The sequence below is a fragment of the Ruditapes philippinarum genome, unplaced genomic scaffold, assembly GCF_026571515.1.
Source record: "Ruditapes philippinarum isolate M1 unplaced genomic scaffold, ASM2657151v2 ctg9813_1_1_1_1, whole genome shotgun sequence".
In the NCBI taxonomy this organism is placed as follows: domain Eukaryota; kingdom Metazoa; phylum Mollusca; class Bivalvia; order Venerida; family Veneridae; genus Ruditapes; species Ruditapes philippinarum.
In genome coordinates this window covers 783-17780 of record NW_026862417.1, presented here as the reverse complement: position 1 = coordinate 17780, position 16998 = coordinate 783, and the positions used below count along the sequence as shown (strand labels likewise).

Sequence of the window (16998 nt, the reverse complement as noted above, 5' to 3'; positions counted from 1 at the left end):
TTCGTACCCGTTATTTGCAAATATCGTTGATATACACACACTTAATAATAATTGCGTTACAATGATTCTTTACTATACGAAATGTTATTAATTTGTGTAGATCAATCTTATATCTCTAATGTAATGATTTAAGTTATATTACATGTATTAAGTAGTCACCTTTTATTGCAATGAATAGCAATTTGACTTTTAAAAAAGATAGATAAATATAGATATCTGTATAATAGTTTTTCGTAATAAATTTGAAGTTGTGAATATTGGATTTTGTTATTAATTTTACTGATTTTTTACTTTAAAACTTAATTGATAGAATAAGTAAATATAAATAACTATGTTAAACTAGCTTAATGTTGATAAGAGCATAAATTAACAAAATTAATTGATATTTAATGTGATTCTATTTTATTGTCATCTGGTAATAAAATATGAAACATTGAAATGCTAATTAAACAAAATTCAGTCAGTTCAGGGGAGACAAATTATACCAATTAGTTATGTAATAGAAAGAGCACCGAAACACGAGGCTATCTGATTTGTACGAGGGGGCGTAGCCCCAGAGTATTAATCAGATTGCCGATTTTTTTGGTGTTCTTTCTCTTTTGTATCATAGTCAAACATAAAAGCACGTTCCCTGTTGTCACAATATGAAACCCCGGCAAAAATGAACCAATGAACGAACATCTGAATATGACATTTCTGTCGCTTTCTCATTCTCTGCCGTCACAATATGTAAACCCAGCAAAAATGAGCCAATCATGGGCATGCTCTGGAGTGCGGGTAACTAATACCCGCACTTCAGTTAACGCACTGTGCATGTATATGTATACGATTTAGCCTGACACATTTTCAACAGAAAAGTCTCCAAACTATGATACAATTTTGATCTTAACTTATGGTTGTTTTACTTAAAGGTAATGGTTTTAAGCATTAATAGCCTTTAATACATTAAATAATTAATATGTTTATAAATGGCCTAAATTTTGTCAATTTTATCTCATTTATAATCTCTCTTACCTTCTCAAACTGAGATTTATCTATATTATATGATACATATTATTCTGAAAATAAATACATGTATTTATATATAATGATGGTGTGTATGAAATGTGGATTAAGTATTGATTTGTACCTGTGGGACACTAGTATACATGTACTTTAACTGACATGGATATTAACAAAAAGATTAGAAAATCTTTCAATTCCATTTTTGAGACAACACCAATCTTTTTTTTTTTTTTTTTTTCATGCATTCTGACATAATTATGCAATATGATTATTTTTATGAGTTTATTATAAAATGCAAAAATATTTCAATTTTCTTTTTCCTTTTTGTACTACTTGTAATGGAAATTATTTGCACCAACATCCAAAGAATATAGAATTTACATTGCCTACTTATATTCATCATCTGCCTTTTGTTATTTACCCTGAGGGGCTCTCTTATCAGCAGGGTACTATATTAAAACACCAATACACAGCATGACTTTTGACACTTTAATCTTCTGTAACTGTTTTCTGCTCATTTATGATATTTTATTTTAAAAAAATACAGAATTGCATTAAAGTGAAAAGGAAGTTGCAAAAGTTTTATAATCATGTATTTAAATATTTTCTTTGATATATATTATCTTCTAAATATGTTAAAACTGACAAGGCAATTGTATGTGAAATATTGAAAAATAATAACGTATTCCCTTTAATATTTCTTTTCTTAATAAGATCAATGTTCTTGAATATATTTTTGACATTTCTTTTGCAGGTAGAGATTAGCGCTGAGAAAAAGTGAGATATCTAATTGATTTATAAATGGCGATGATTTATGTTTTGAAAATGTTGGTCCCGCTAGCAATGCTAGACACTATCGTGTATTCTAAAAGTGAAGTTTCCGAGTTTGTACCTTTTTGTAATATAAAGAAACAAACCGCAATTTGACGTCTGATATTAGTAACAAGAGCACCGCTAGGTGGAGCATTATATGCCCGAAAGTGATTTTTTTTTTTAGTAAAGATGAAGCATTTGTATGACATGGGAGTAAAATAAAGTATTACCTCCTTCAAATAACAATCCTCCTTTGAAGTTTCAATATTGTGGTCCAAATTGAACTTTAAGTTATGCCCCAGAAACTGTTTTCAATTCTAAGGTAAAAGTGACCTTGACCTTTGACCTTGTGACCCCAAAATCATTAGGGGTCTTCTACCAACATGGACAATCATGCTATGAATTTTAAACACAGTAGGCCAAATGATACTAAAGTTATGTTCCGAAAACTGTTTTCAGTTTTAAAGTAATAGTACCCTTGACCTTGTGACCCCAAAATCAATAGGGGTCTTCTACCCAATATGGACAATCATCCTATGAAGTTTGAACACTGTGGGCCAAATGGAACTTAGGTTATGCTCCGGAAACTGTTTTCAGTTTTAAGGTCATAGTGACCTTGACCTTTGACCTTGTGACCCCAAAATCAATAGGTGTCTTCTACCTAATATGGACAATCATCCTATGAAGTTTGAATACTGTAGGCCAAATGGAACTTAAGTTATGCTCCGGAAACTGTTTTCAGTTTTAAGGTCATAGTGACCTTGACCTTTGACCTTATGACCCCAAAATCAATAGGGGTCTTCTACCCAATATGGACAATATGGAAGTTTGAATATTGTGGGCCAAATGGAACTTAAGTTATGCTCCGGAAACCAAATTGCTAACGGACGGACGGACAGACGGACGGACGGACGGACAGACGCCAGGGGGTATAACATAATATCTCCGAAATTCTTTTGGGCATATAAAAATGATGTATGACAGATTATATGACCCTAATTAAACGGTGTTTTTATATATAACATAACATTACATCACATACATTTTATTTAGCATGTAACACATTGTACAATCTTTATAGCCAACATGGTGAGGAAAATGTTAATTATGGTGTGATATAATCCGAAATGCTCAGCGAGGGTTCCATTGCAAACAACCGTTTATACACTGCTAAATAACCTGTCGAGAATCCTTATAACAAATAAGTGTACAGCAGACTTTCTTTACTTAAAGAAAAATGAAATTACAACATAAACTTGTATTTCTGAGTATGCCAACTTAACAGTTAAATTTAAAGTTGTACAAGAATGGCAAAAATGCACTAACAACAACATTATAGAGGCATACAATTTAACTGATATAAAGTACTAAAAGAGTAACTCATGAAAGTTGTATACTTCATGACTTATGAGATTAACTAAACTTAAACATGACAAAGGGAAGAAAAAAGGAACACTGAAATTCACCGTAAATATAATTATGAAAAAAGGATGTCTCTATATATTAAAAAGAAATTATCTTTTTGTTTCTTGTTTTTTTTAATATACGAATTAAGCACTCCCGAAATAGTATAGAAATATTCATATAGTTTTTTTAATATAGGTTTGATTACATAAATCGCTATCATTTGCATGTACAAAAGTATGAACATTTTCAATAAATTCAGTAATTTTTACCAAATTTTATTTCTCAATGAAATGAAGCTATACGATTAATGGAGAAACAATTTCGACGTGAATATCCGTTAACATCGTTAAAGCAACACAACACAAGATGGTTAAATTAAAATTTCAAGTTTCACTTTGAATCGATATACTTTGTATATATGTATGCGTGTGCTATTTATTAATTGTATCTGATTAGTTCAGTCTGATTGACCTGTACAATTGTGGTAGACTTACTGATAAATTATGATAACATATATTAAGTATGAAATATAAAAATAACCTGTACCACCCTTTTATTAATCAAGCTTACGTTAGCAATATATTTTATAATGGATTCTATAGAAATAACCGTTTAGCCCGTGAGTTCTTGATTACTTTTGCGAAGTGGAATCCAAAATTAAAGACCATTATGGAAAATTGCAATTTTAGATTCTTACCTTGACAATCAGCATTTACACTTTAATCGACATAACGTCACCATCTAATCACACTAAGTTTTATGAAGGCATAAAATCAAACAGCAATAGTAACTAAATAATACAACTTTAAACGTTTTGTAAGTTTGTTTTGTTTGTTTGTACGCCGATTTTAATTATCATAAATAGTCTTCAGTAATTTATCTCGAGGTTCGAAAGTAATCGTGAATTAAACGAATTTGAATACAACGTAATTATTTCTGTAATCGGGGGAGGGGGAGAGTACGGTGTTGCACCACGACATGAACACTCTTGTATAGAGTGTAATCTTGATACCAATTAATATACAAAATTATTTGAAAGCCAGAAATTCAGGACTAACAAGTACATACTTGCTCAATAACGGTAACTTTTGCCCGAGAAGGTACAGTATGTATTACATGGTATGTATTATATGTACTGAACGTTTGTAACGTCGCTTCTATTTATCTAATCTTTCTTCACCACTAGTGTCTATTTATTAAGTAATTTTCGTTAACCTCAAATATAGCAATTCTCTTTTTTATCAATTTGTTATAACGATGTCTAACATGGTTCATGACTTGTAAAAACCGTTGTTTACAACATAAACATCGCTTTTATATAATATTTCAACCGTTTATACTGAGCAATTAAATAACCTGTCTGATATCCAAATAACTAATATCACTAAATTCAAATTCTATGATCATGAATATTGAAAAATGTATTTACCAAATTTATTTTAATTTCCATTCAGTGCTAAAAAAATTATTAGAGCAATATACAAAAAGCTGTTTCACAAATTAAACACTTGTAAGCAACAAATATACATGAACTAAATCCTATTTCAAAATCATTTCAAAAACATAATATCTATAATTTATTTAAAGTTATAATCAATATCTACAATATGGATCTAAAAATTCCTTTTCATTTTTTTTCAAACAAGGACATACATTTAATAACAAATAATAACAAATGAAACAATATTTGAATTATGACATGGTAGACAATAACTTTTAAAACAAGAAAAACATTAAATATTCATTAACATTGTAATACATTTATAACCCTACATTAAAGATATTATAAATACTTGTCATCCCGAAATTTAACTACTTAAGTGGTTAAAAATCTTAATTTTTATTTCGTCTTTTACACGAACAATTATAATTCCTCTGGACCTCCTAGCAATCTTGGTAGATCTTCCAACTTTATTTCAGGAACATCGTACGGTACATCGATCCATTTCTTGTAGGTACTCACGCCATGTGTTCTCAAATTCCTAAACTTGAAATTGATGATTTTTAGGATCATGCAGTCTAAGCCATCTCTTAGTCCAATTATACCCCAGTCTATTGGGCATTTCTTGCAAATCATCTTGTATTTTTTGTGTAGGCCGTCATATGTTTTCGGCTTCTTGTGTTCTTTTCTTGTAATCTTGTCAGCGAAATCTTTATCAATTACGATATGATCATGTCCGAGCTGCCTTACATCTGAGACATAACAAGCAAAAGTGTTGCATCTTCCACACAAAATCGCGTAATTTTCATCAGACTTCCTTCCCTTTTTCAACTTCTCAACTTCTGCTTTAAATCTGTATTTATGTGTTTCTTCACTTTGGAAGGCATTGACTTTCATATTGATGTATTTTGGATCCAACTGTTTGACAATTATCATTGCCCTATACATCATTGCAGCTTTGTATGTATTGATCATTTCTTGCTCTACTACTTTATTACTTCCCATAGTGATTGTTGTCGCTTTTTTCTTACGAGCACGACCTGAATAAATATTTTAGTGATGAAATGTCGACTGAGAGGTATGGTTTAAACTGTTTTCATATTGTGTATTTTTTTAATGTTGAATGATGCATAAAATATTTTGACATGATAGAACTTAGAAATATCACCGATACATATATTTAAGACTTAACAAAATTGGTACTGGTTTGTTTTAGTACAACTTGCGGATTTATCAATAAAGAGGTAATAGTTTTAACCAATACAAATGTTTACGTTGAAATCTCGGTTTAATTGGTCAAGACATAATTTTTCTAGGAGAAAGTTCAATACCTTTCATTTGTATTTTTGTTATTTCATCTCCGGAATACTCGTAACTAAGAACAATATTACAATCAGGAACATCTATACCCTCATTCCCAACAGATGTACATACTAGTACTTTGAAGAATCCACTGCGAAACCTGTCTAATATCTCTGTTTGTTGACTTTCTGTCATTCCTGTTTACAATAATGAAAATCATATAATCAGGAACAAATAACACACTGCCGTTAATATGAAAAATCAACTAGTAAGGGGTTTGGTAAGTCAAGTAAGATATCAAATTTATTGACCACGTGTTAATGTACATATTAAAGTGAATTAAGAATTATTATTTTCAACCGCTGTAGTGCTTCACATTAATGATAGAAAGTTAAAATTGTCATACCGTCATCTCCACCACGATTTTCCTTTCCATATAATGGACTCGCTTTAGCTCCACTACTCTGGAGATCCCTGTCCAAAAATGCAGCAAGAGATCTGCAAGTAGCCCTTGCCTTCACAAAAACCATTGCTCTTGAATTGTCTCCTTTTTCTATCATCATCTTACTTAAGGTGTCGCTCAAAATCCTCACATTTGGATTTTCTGTGTTTTTCCCTTTAACGTTTATTGTTTTCTGCACATCTGGAAATTTCAAATATTAAAACGGGTGAAATGAACGGCCATTTTTTATAGAGGATTTTGAAGATAAACTGTTGTATTTTTCATTAAAAATCATAGATAAAGTCACCAGTACCTTAATTCTTAACACCAATTTTAAAAGTGAAATATGATTAATTCGTAACAACAATAATAGTTACTATTTAATATATCAATAATAAAACGATGACCCTACTTTGCAGATTTCTGAATAGTTCCTTTTCCATCTCAGTAAGTTTGTCTTTGTTTTCCCCTTCAAGTCTGTGTTTTTCAGCCAAATACTTAATGACATCTCTCGATAGCAAGAGTTTATTAACCTCTAAGGCGGAGTTGTAAATCTGACCGGTTTAAGAAAAAAAACATATTATAACCTTTTCATATATATCTGTGCTTGTTGCATTTAGAATACATTTTGATAAATGGCAATGGATCGCTCACCTAAGATACATTGCCAGAAACGGCCACACTTTTATAATTTAAGGTCAGTAATGAGGTCTATTAGGGTTTGTTATCTTATCAAGACTCATTTCTTTCATATATATAGATATCTATAACCAAATACTGTATGACAAATATCTAAGCTCTTGGACAACAAGAAATAACTCAATGAGTTTGACTATTTAAATCCATATGAACTCCAATTGCCAGAACCAGTTTTTTGTTCAGTCAAGGTGATTCTACATGCTAAAATGAGTCTAAATGATTAAGCCCGGGGCATTGTACTTTCAGAGAAGACTTTTTATACAACTCTATTTAACTATGTTCACTAGTGACTATCACCGAGTAAAGTTTTATTAAAATTCATTCAATACTTTTCAAGTTATTCTGCGGACAAAGATTATAATATATTATAAAGGGACAAAATTAAAAAACTAAGTGATCTATAGTTACGAAGCTTTGACACTGTTCTTTCCCTCCCTAGTCTCTACAACTGAATGAAATTTGAATCAGATATAAATAACAGTTTAGATGTTATACGCAGGAAAGACATTATTTAATAACTTTAAGTAACATGAACGAAGCATCAATCAATGTAGAATAATGTTTTTTTTTTCACACTTCACGTCCTTTTAACTGATATATGTCATTGTGAGAAGTTTATTCAAATACAATTCTCAGGACAAGAATGATAAAGTATGATAAAGGAAGGATAATTTTAAAACTGATCAAAGTAGAGTCATGGTTCTTTGACACTTCCTATTTTGGGTCCTTAACACTGTGTGTATCTTCAAAACGATATGATTAAAACTTAGTTATATACAGTTAAAATTATTTAACACTGCACTTTTTTCAAGTCGTAGTTTCAATGAGAAATCATTTAATGTTTAGAAATTATACTCATTTTAATATGCCGTTATTGTAAATGAATAAATCGGTATGTTTTCAGACAATAATAAACAATACAATTTATATACTTAAGGACTCTTGAAATATCACACAAGTTGACACGTATGTCTCTAATTTACACTGAATACTACGGAAAAATATACGTTTTACAATAATCAATATCACAAAATTGCGACGTGTGCGACTGGTTGGGCAAAATAATAAACGGTGCTTATCTCCATCTGTTTGTAGCTTTTAAATGTCCAAGATTCGCGGTTTAATGTGACATGGTCTATGCACCCACGAACTGCCACGTTTACTTGTGACATAGTCTTCATGTAATCATCATTTGATTAAAATTTCATGAAAATAAGAAGGATTGTAATGAAACACTAGTACTCAACATAGTTTTCAATTTTCTTTTCTTAACCTATAACCGACACAGGTACCTTTGTTGGTTTTGATCTATCTAAAAGTTCATATAAAGATAAATCATGTCATAGGCTTCACAAATCCGCACTATATGTAAAACAAAGACAATCCCAGCTCGGTTATCTACATTTAATTTATGCCAGAATTGACTTAAAAACACATACTGGTATTTCAAATATGTTAAGCTGAAATGTTGTTTTTTTAAGAATCACATTCCTTCACTGCTACGTAAGTATTGTTAGTGAACACGAACTTACGATCTTTTAAACCAGTTAAAACATTTTCTTGTTCTATATCTACGAATGATAAAATACGTATAACTTCAACCGGATGTCACGAAATTTGGAAATAATAATTTTCTAATTGGCTATGTACGTTCTCATTATAAGATATATATACTTTTAAAAATATTTTCAGAAACTTACATTCAAGTATTTTGCACAACTACTTATATCTCTGGACACATCATAGTCATCCACCTTCAAAAGTGCAGCTCTCATTACATCAACTGTCCATTTATTGTATTCTTGCGACTCTCGGTCACGTGGCTGCTTGTCCATGAGATCAATCATATCAGGTTGCATCAATGAATTATCTAAAAATAAATATACATATTTGACCATATTGTGTGTTCTTTGTGTATTATCCCTTTTATAATACTTCTCGTTTGTAACGTCGCTTTTCTTTGGTCATTCGTGATGTTTATTCCACAGTTTTATATAGATGACTACTGTGAATTCATGAGGAAATCTGACTTTTATTTCTAAAAATGAATGTTTGTTGTATTAGTATCTCGTCATAAATATTCCTGGCGGTTATATGACCAGATACAAACGGTTGTTTGCCATGCGACTTAAGTTATTTTAAAACACACAATGTTTATATAGGGTCATATTCCCCGGACACAATCATTGTAACTAACAATAAACATAAATTGCAAATAGAAAAAAAACAGTTTTGTTAGACTGTAGACTATAAATCTTATAATTTAACAGCTAAAAGGTAACATACATCAATGAGAACAAGTCGACTACAGTGACAACAATTTAGATTTTTTAAAATTTCATTTATACAGTTTTTTCTATAGTATCCATGGATGAAAAACAACTTACTTTGTTGTTTTATTTATTTGAAAATTAGATGTTTTAAAAACATTTTAAGTGCAAAAATATTTTATTTATAAAATAAATGGGTGTGGTCATGCACATGTAAACTTTCCAAGCCACGCACCAACTGCCTGTGTTGTGAAGTCGCGTTTATGAAAAAGGTTTGTTAAATTTTTGTTTAACTTTTGACAAAAGACTTATATGCACATAAATTTCTTGTTTGTTTTAATGATCATAATGTTAACCTTTATTGTATGACGCACATTTGCTTTTGCTGCTTTTTGAAGAAGATGATAAGAAGATCTTTGGAAGCATTCACTTACAAAATTCAAACATTATTTTTTCAAACTACAGGCATACTACTATAATTTATTTATTATATATGTTTAGCTTTTTACGAGTATTCTTCGATTTCTTAAAGAAATATACCTTGTAGCATATCTTCCGTTTCTTCCATTGCAGTCAATATAAGATGTTTACAAGGATCATCTTTCTGCTTAACAAGCTGTATTGTTTCTACAAAATTATCAGAATGGAAATATGTGAGTTATAAACGGCTATTGAGTATGTAACACACAAGTTGTAAAGTATAAATTTAATTATGTGGATTACTTTGTTTCATATCAAACAGTTCAATGTTTCAGATGACATTTTAAATATGGTCCTTCAAACAAAACACTAAATTATTGGAACACAATTTTACGGTATCCTAACAAAGTCTGACAGGGAGTCATTGATAACATTATATCTTTCCAAAATTAAATTACTACATAAATTTCATTTAGCATGATTATAAACTGTCCTTGAAATACGATCAATTCTTATCTTTTCTCTGAAAAATAACTGTCCCTGTTTCATTCATTGAAATGAACCTCATCAACGGACCATTTATTATATTAAATTACTGCCTAAACATGTTGGTCTTTGTAGGTTTATCATGTACATTAATTGTTTTCTTAAATAAACGTCATGTATAATATCTGTAGAGAATATTCTTGAAGTTTGAAAACAAACATATACATACCCTCATCAGGAATGCTGACATGTTTCTTCAATTCTTTAAAATTTCTTTCTACTGTTGAAATTATTCTCACGTCCAGACAAGCACATACCCTAAGAATGTAATCAACCGACTCCTGATCTGTTCGAGATTTGCCCACGCCAATAGAGGCTGTCAGACCTACTACCTGAAGTTGAAAAAGACAAACCATAAACACTCTTTTAAGCAGAAAAAATGTCAATACATATATGTATATATGTAGTTACAAAGTTTGCTGAAATCAATGTCTACAATAAAATCTTAAATAATTACAAAAAATATGTGTATTTACACTTTACGTTTGAAGTTCATTTTAATGTGCAAATGTTTATTAGCTTGAACAAAATGTATTGTACATCAGTGTGCAAATTATCAAATGACCTGTGGCATTTCTTTTTTTGTTTTGGATTTTTCCACTAGATATTTTCTCATTAGCGTACTGTAAGGCCCATCTCCTCTCGTATGGTGGCATTCGTCAAGTATCAACAAGGAAAATTCTGATAAACTTTTTATGACGTTGTCTTCTAGATTATTCACTAGAATTTGAGGTGTGAAACATAGTATGTCGTAATTTTCTAAAAAAATGTTTAACATCCTTGATTCGTCATCTTCTCCTGTTATTAAACGGGTCTGCAAAATAAACATGAAAAGATAAACTATGTAACTTAGCAACTAGTTAATAAAACAACAATGTTTTTATATAACATAGCAACTAGTTAATAAAACAACAATGTTTTTATATAACATAGCAACTAGTTAATAAAACAACAATGTTTTTATATGACATAGCAACTAGTTAATAAAACAACAATGTTTTTATATAACATAGCAAATAGTTAATAAAACAACAATGTTTTTGAAGTTAATAAATAACATCGAACAGGTTTATATTCAATTCTTTTTATCAATATTATTGATATGTTTCTCTTACGTAACTATTTTCATATCATGCAAGAAAAATTGATCTAAAACAGGGGGACACATGATTTTATTACTAACTCAGTAAATTAAATATAATTGAAAGCAAACATTGATGCGTAATTATTGCCCATTGACACCGGCTAAAGCAATATTTAAGCCTTAACACTAATAAGTTTTGAAATAAATTATGCCGACGTGCCAAAATATAAACCAATATTGTTTCAAGGTATGCGGCAGCTTTAAAAAGCATTCAACACCTGCTTATGTCAGAAAGGGGTTGTAGGTAAGTTTTAACAAGAAATCACGGTTTTCTTGAAGAACCAAACGCATTAAATGGCTATTATCTCAAAGAAAGTTCTAACCTGAAATTGTGGAAGATAATTTTTAAACCTGTCAGATTGTTGTTTGATTAAAGCCCCAGTCCTTGCCATGAACACTACCTTCCTTGGACCTAAAATAATATCATATGTGAAAGAAATCAATACAAACATTGCATCTTTTTAAAACAAAACGTGGTAAGGTAATTATTAAGTTGATTGATATTGCTTAGAAAATGAAAAGAAACAAGAAGATGAGACAAAAAAAATAATTCATTAATTGGCATATTACATAAACAGAAAGTGACAATGACAAGTAGTTTGTCCTTACCGTTCATAGCATTTTGTAAATGCTGTTGTACGATATGCAAAGCAACCCATGTTTTACCGGATCCTGTTTCTGCACATATAATTGTATTTCTTCCAAGAACTGCATTTTCTGCAAGTTCTAATTGATATTCGCGCAATTGAAATGGAGCTGCTGTGTGCGAAGCCAATGCTGAATATATAAAGAGCACAACACTAGTTAGTAAATATGATTATGAAAGTAGAAGTGCTAATTAATGTGCGCACCATTTTTGCCAATGATTTTAATTGGATCAAGGACATTTACGTAACAAATGTTTTATGACATGCATTAACTGTTAACGGAACAATTTGTGATTATTTTAATAAATGTCTATGCCTTTAAATATACTAAGAATATCTGTGATATTCTTAGAAAAGGATTAATAACGATACCTTAACATATATAAAAATTTAATAATTAAGTTGATGATGGTAATCTGTTAAGCACTTATTAGTTAACGAATATATTTTCTCAAGCATATAGAAAACATACCCTTTGCCTCAACTTCTGCATTATCATAGTCAGAACCCATTGAATCTTCATCATCATCTTCTTCTCCTTCACAATTATCAGGACCAGCATTATATTCTTCAGTCTTCCCAGGCTTGCTGTTTTGCCGTTGGTATGTCTCTACTGCTTCATAAAATTGAAATGAATAAAAATGTAAATTATTGATCACCTATTTTAAGTCATTTTCAGATTGTTATTGAATTGAATTACTTAAACTAGCAGTACACTGAGGGCAACTCTAGAAATGATTTTTTTAATTTAGGTTCGCTTCTTTTGTAAAACAAGCGAATGAGTTTGTTAATGATATATGTTTGCATTGTTTTCTAAATTAGGGTCCTTAAAACTGAAAAGAGGAGTCTGGTGTGGTATTTATTGATAGAAATAAAATTTAAGATCATTTAATTATCTATAAATTGTAAATTTCTCAATTGATTTCGTTCCGATAAATAGCATAGTTTGCGAAGTATTTATTATTATAAGCATAAAAAAGAATCTATAAACACTTTGTATATAACATGTGTGAAACTTAGGTGATGACACTCTTATATAAAGGGAACAAATTCTTACCAATCGGAAGAGATTTTGACATATCAGGTTTAATATTAAGCTCCTTTAAATTCGTATCTAAGCTGTCGATTTGGCACTCGTTTGATTTCAGGAAAGAATTGTGCTTTTCAGGAAGTGATGTTGGTGCTCCCAAGTCATTTGTATCTTCGTAACCTTCCCCTGTGTCTAAAGATTATCTTATATATTATCTACTTGTTATAACTAAAATCACGATATTGTCAAATTTGATAACAGAACAAGATAACATGTCACATACGTAAAAGATATATTTCTATAGTGTTCTGTATAAGTCTTGTCAGATCATTATTCCGGGTATCTTTTATGCTTTGCCCACTAAAATGACAGCTTCCTTTCATATCAGTTATAGTCTAGATATAGATTTGTCAAATTTAATTTACAGTTGGTATTAATTATGTATATTTGTGTTAAATAAACGCTCCATTTTCTATTTAGTTTAGGTTTGTCAAACAAAATTTACTATAAACGAACTATTATAATTGTGATATTTGCATATACATATAATCATTCGTTCATTGATGATTGAAATAACAATTACCTTCAAGAATATGTTCATGTATTGATCCACAAGCACCTTGTTCGTCATCAAAATATTTTCTTTGACTAACCATAACCTTCTCTGTGCTATTTGATACGATTGTACCTGTAAAACATTATAAGAACAATGTATGTAAAATTTTTGATTTCATTTTCCTTTTGTATAAGACATTTTCTACAAAATATGGTACAGGGTGAAACAATTCATGAAAATTAAGTAGCGTTTATTTTATTTAATTTCATGTTCTGAATTAATCTGGTCATCTGACCCGAAGAATAATGAAAAGTGTCGTGGTTAGATTTGAGTGTTTTTTTTTAACTTTTGTGAATATAGGTGTATAATATGCCTAAACTCTCACATGTATTATATTGGAACGTTTAGACGTCAGAAAATACGAAAATTGGAAATTTTCAATGTATTTGATATGATCACAGCTGGTTTCTAAAATGTTGTCTAAAATGTATACCAATAAAAATTACCCAGCTTTGGCATATATGCTGAAGGATTTTTAATAAAGTCCGGTTCTATTTCTTTCACTATATGCTGGCAATCCTTCTTCATCAGTACATCCAGAAACTCATAATACCATTTTTGAGGTGCCTGTCTACACTGCATCCTATCTAGGAGAATCATTGTTGAATATATATCGCCCTTTGTTTCGTATGTTTTAAGGATAATATCTACATCTGTCTTGTTTAGTACACCTCTCGCCATCAACTCTGACACAAACTCCTTTGCACATATCGATTTTTCAAGATTTGGTGTAAACACACAGATGATTGTCTGAGCATGCTTGGATGAAAATGCATCATATGTGGTTTGTTCTGACAACAGTTGCTTCAAAAACGGATAATCTGTAAATAAAACATTCTTTGAACATACAATTTAAGACAGTTTATAGCGAGCTTAAAGACAGGCCGGGGCTGTTCGCAAAGGGAGTATTACGGTTACGCGTGTATCTTTATGTGATAAATTCAAATAATCAATCCTGACATTTGACTTTAAGCGATTTTGTGTTCCCCGACGAGTATATAGACAATGTGGACCTTTAATCACTAGATTTGACATTGACCTTGGAAATAGAGTTCTGCGTGTTACACATGACGTCTTATTATTACAATCATTTATTTTATTTCAATTTTTTTTTTTGATAAATCGCTCAGTTATCGAACAAACACAAAAGTGTGAAGGACGGACAGGCGGGTGGTAGGACAGACGCACGGAGAGCATTTCTATATCCCCCTTTTCGAAAGTGCTGTTTCCCGAAATGGGATTCTTTGCGCGTTCACTATCGTTTGATGTTAATTTATCATACAGCACGAACATTTTTATTCAAATATACCGTAAAATGTTTGATATATCATTGTCATAACATAACCTTAATACGCAACTTATAAATAAAAAGAAGAATTTAGACGCCGATTCATTATCAACTTCAGGAAGCTTCCTGTCTTACGATATCCTTTTCAAGAAATTGGATTTCGGATGGAATTTAGATAAATAAAAACACAAAATAGCCGTATTTCGAAAGTTTAAAATATGTGCAGTAGTTTTGAAAAAAAAATGGCGGCCAAAAGTGTGCAGTTTTAATGAGTTGTAATCAAAATATGTAGTAACAAGTGTGCAGCCGCCGACGGGTTTAGTAGATATTGTCATAATCTTGAAATGTACTTAAATTCTGTCAAGGAGGACGTTTCGAGGCTTTTCCTTATTCATATTATATGTATGAATTACGATATGCTATAAATAATTCACTTTGTAGTATTGGATGTTGTAAATATTTCTTTCATGTGTGTGATGGAATAGAAGGTCGTTTTACATCACCACAAGCATTTTATAAGATAATCAGGGTTATGCGGTGGCTGAACAGTGCTTGGTAATTTCCATCTGGCAAACTGCAGTGATCCGAAGTGAAAATACGAACACAACCACAAAAATAACCAGGACCAAAGGGATAATACAAAAACGGCAAACACGAAAACAAAGTATTTTGATTGGTTTAGAAGCAGAGCCATGATTTTCAGTGTGGTCAACGTATATGATTCATCATTTATAATAAAAATAAAATAAAAAATCCAGATCACATAACTTTGTGGTAGTAGTAAAGTGGCATAAATATACCACTCGTGAGACTACTAATACGTTATGAATAAATGATTTGTTTGAACAAAATGCAGGAAAAACTTAAAAATGATATCTTAAACCATATCAATGAAACACGATTTTGAAAAATGTTGCATTAGAAGTCAATGAGCGAAATGGAATAAGGACAAAGCTCTACCTGCATGGTCAAGGGAATCTATAAATGATTGCCATTTTCCAAGAGCCTCTGAATTGAAAACTGCGTCTAACAACTCTTTGGACGCCCGTATTGACTGCCCTTCTATGTAAAAATGCTTTATCCTAGAAGCATCCTCTTCAAAGAGAAATAAAGCAACATAAGTATTGTTCAACAGATTAAGAACAATATTTGCAATCATTACAAACTGATGGACAGGTCTAAATCAAAATGTTTTAGCCTTTTAGTATGATCATTTATAAAATTTAAACTTTACACACTCATTCATTTTAAAAATACAATTACGCATATTCTTGTGTTTGAAACACTAATATTACTTTTAAGCACTATTTTTAAATGAAATAAAGTTTTATAGTTGCATTGCTCAATATAACTAACAGAAAATCAAACAAAAAATAGAAAAATATCTGAATGAAAGCTGTTTAGTAGTTGCATTATAAGCATACCGTCAGATATGATAGCGTTTGCAGCAAGGAGAGAAACAATAGATGGATCTTTCATACATTTCTCAAATCCCTGACGATATTTCCGCAACCTGGCTTCAATATTAGACGCCATTTCGGAAAACTTCCCTGAAAATAAAATGAATTACATATATATATATATATATACGTATATATATATATATATATATATATATATAATATATATATAAATATATATAATATATATATATATATATATATACACGAGTATATATGAGCAGCGTCATGACAAAACCAACATAATGGGTTTGCGACTAGCATGGACTAGCATGGATCCAGACCAGCCTGGGCATCCGCGCAGTCTGATCAGGATCCATGCTGTTCGCTATTAGTTTCTCTACTTGTAATAGGGTTGGTAAGCGAATAGCATGGATCCTGATCAGACTGCGCGGATGCGCAGGCTGGTCTGGATCCATGATGGTTGCAAACGCAGTATGTTGGTTTTGTCATGATGTGGCTCAATTA

The 16998-nt window shown here is 30.8% G+C and overlaps 1 protein-coding gene across 2 annotated transcripts; it reads right to left on the bottom strand.

Annotated features, from left to right (window-relative positions):
* Positions 1–2847: 2847 nt before the first annotated feature.
* LOC132719017 (antiviral innate immune response receptor RIG-I-like) lies at positions 2848–16607 on the bottom strand. Of its 2 annotated transcripts, none has more exons than XM_060702751.1 (16): positions 16495–16607; positions 16031–16165; positions 14229–14603; positions 13750–13854; positions 13194–13358; positions 12609–12752; positions 12099–12266; positions 11813–11901; positions 10911–11159; positions 10515–10677; positions 9920–10006; positions 8810–8979; positions 6823–6964; positions 6375–6611; positions 5998–6165; positions 2848–5706 (listed from the first exon to the last, which is right to left on the bottom strand). In XM_060702751.1, the coding sequence occupies exons 1-16, from the start codon at positions 16604–16606 to the stop codon at positions 5090–5092; spliced, it is 3126 nt and encodes a 1041-aa protein (XP_060558734.1). In that variant the 5' UTR covers position 16607; the 3' UTR covers positions 2848–5089. The 2 variants fall into 2 exon arrangements, with proteins under 2 accessions (XP_060558734.1, XP_060558735.1); XM_060702752.1 differs by having other exon boundaries at positions 12609–12749.
* Between the last annotated feature and the right edge of the window lie 391 nt (positions 16608–16998).

Coding starts and splice junctions, on each gene's coding strand:
- LOC132719017 (XM_060702751.1), bottom strand. CDS start 16,606: ATGGCGTCTAATATTGAAGCCAGGTTGCGGAAATATCGTCAGGGATTT. Junction 16,166..16,494: donor AAACGCTATCATATCTGACG/GTATGCTTATAA, acceptor TTCTCTTTGAAG/AGGATGCTTCTAGGATAAAG. Junction 14,604..16,030: donor AGATTCCCTTGACCATGCAG/GTAGAGCTTTGT, acceptor TTTTATTTACAG/ATTATCCGTTTTTGAAGCAA.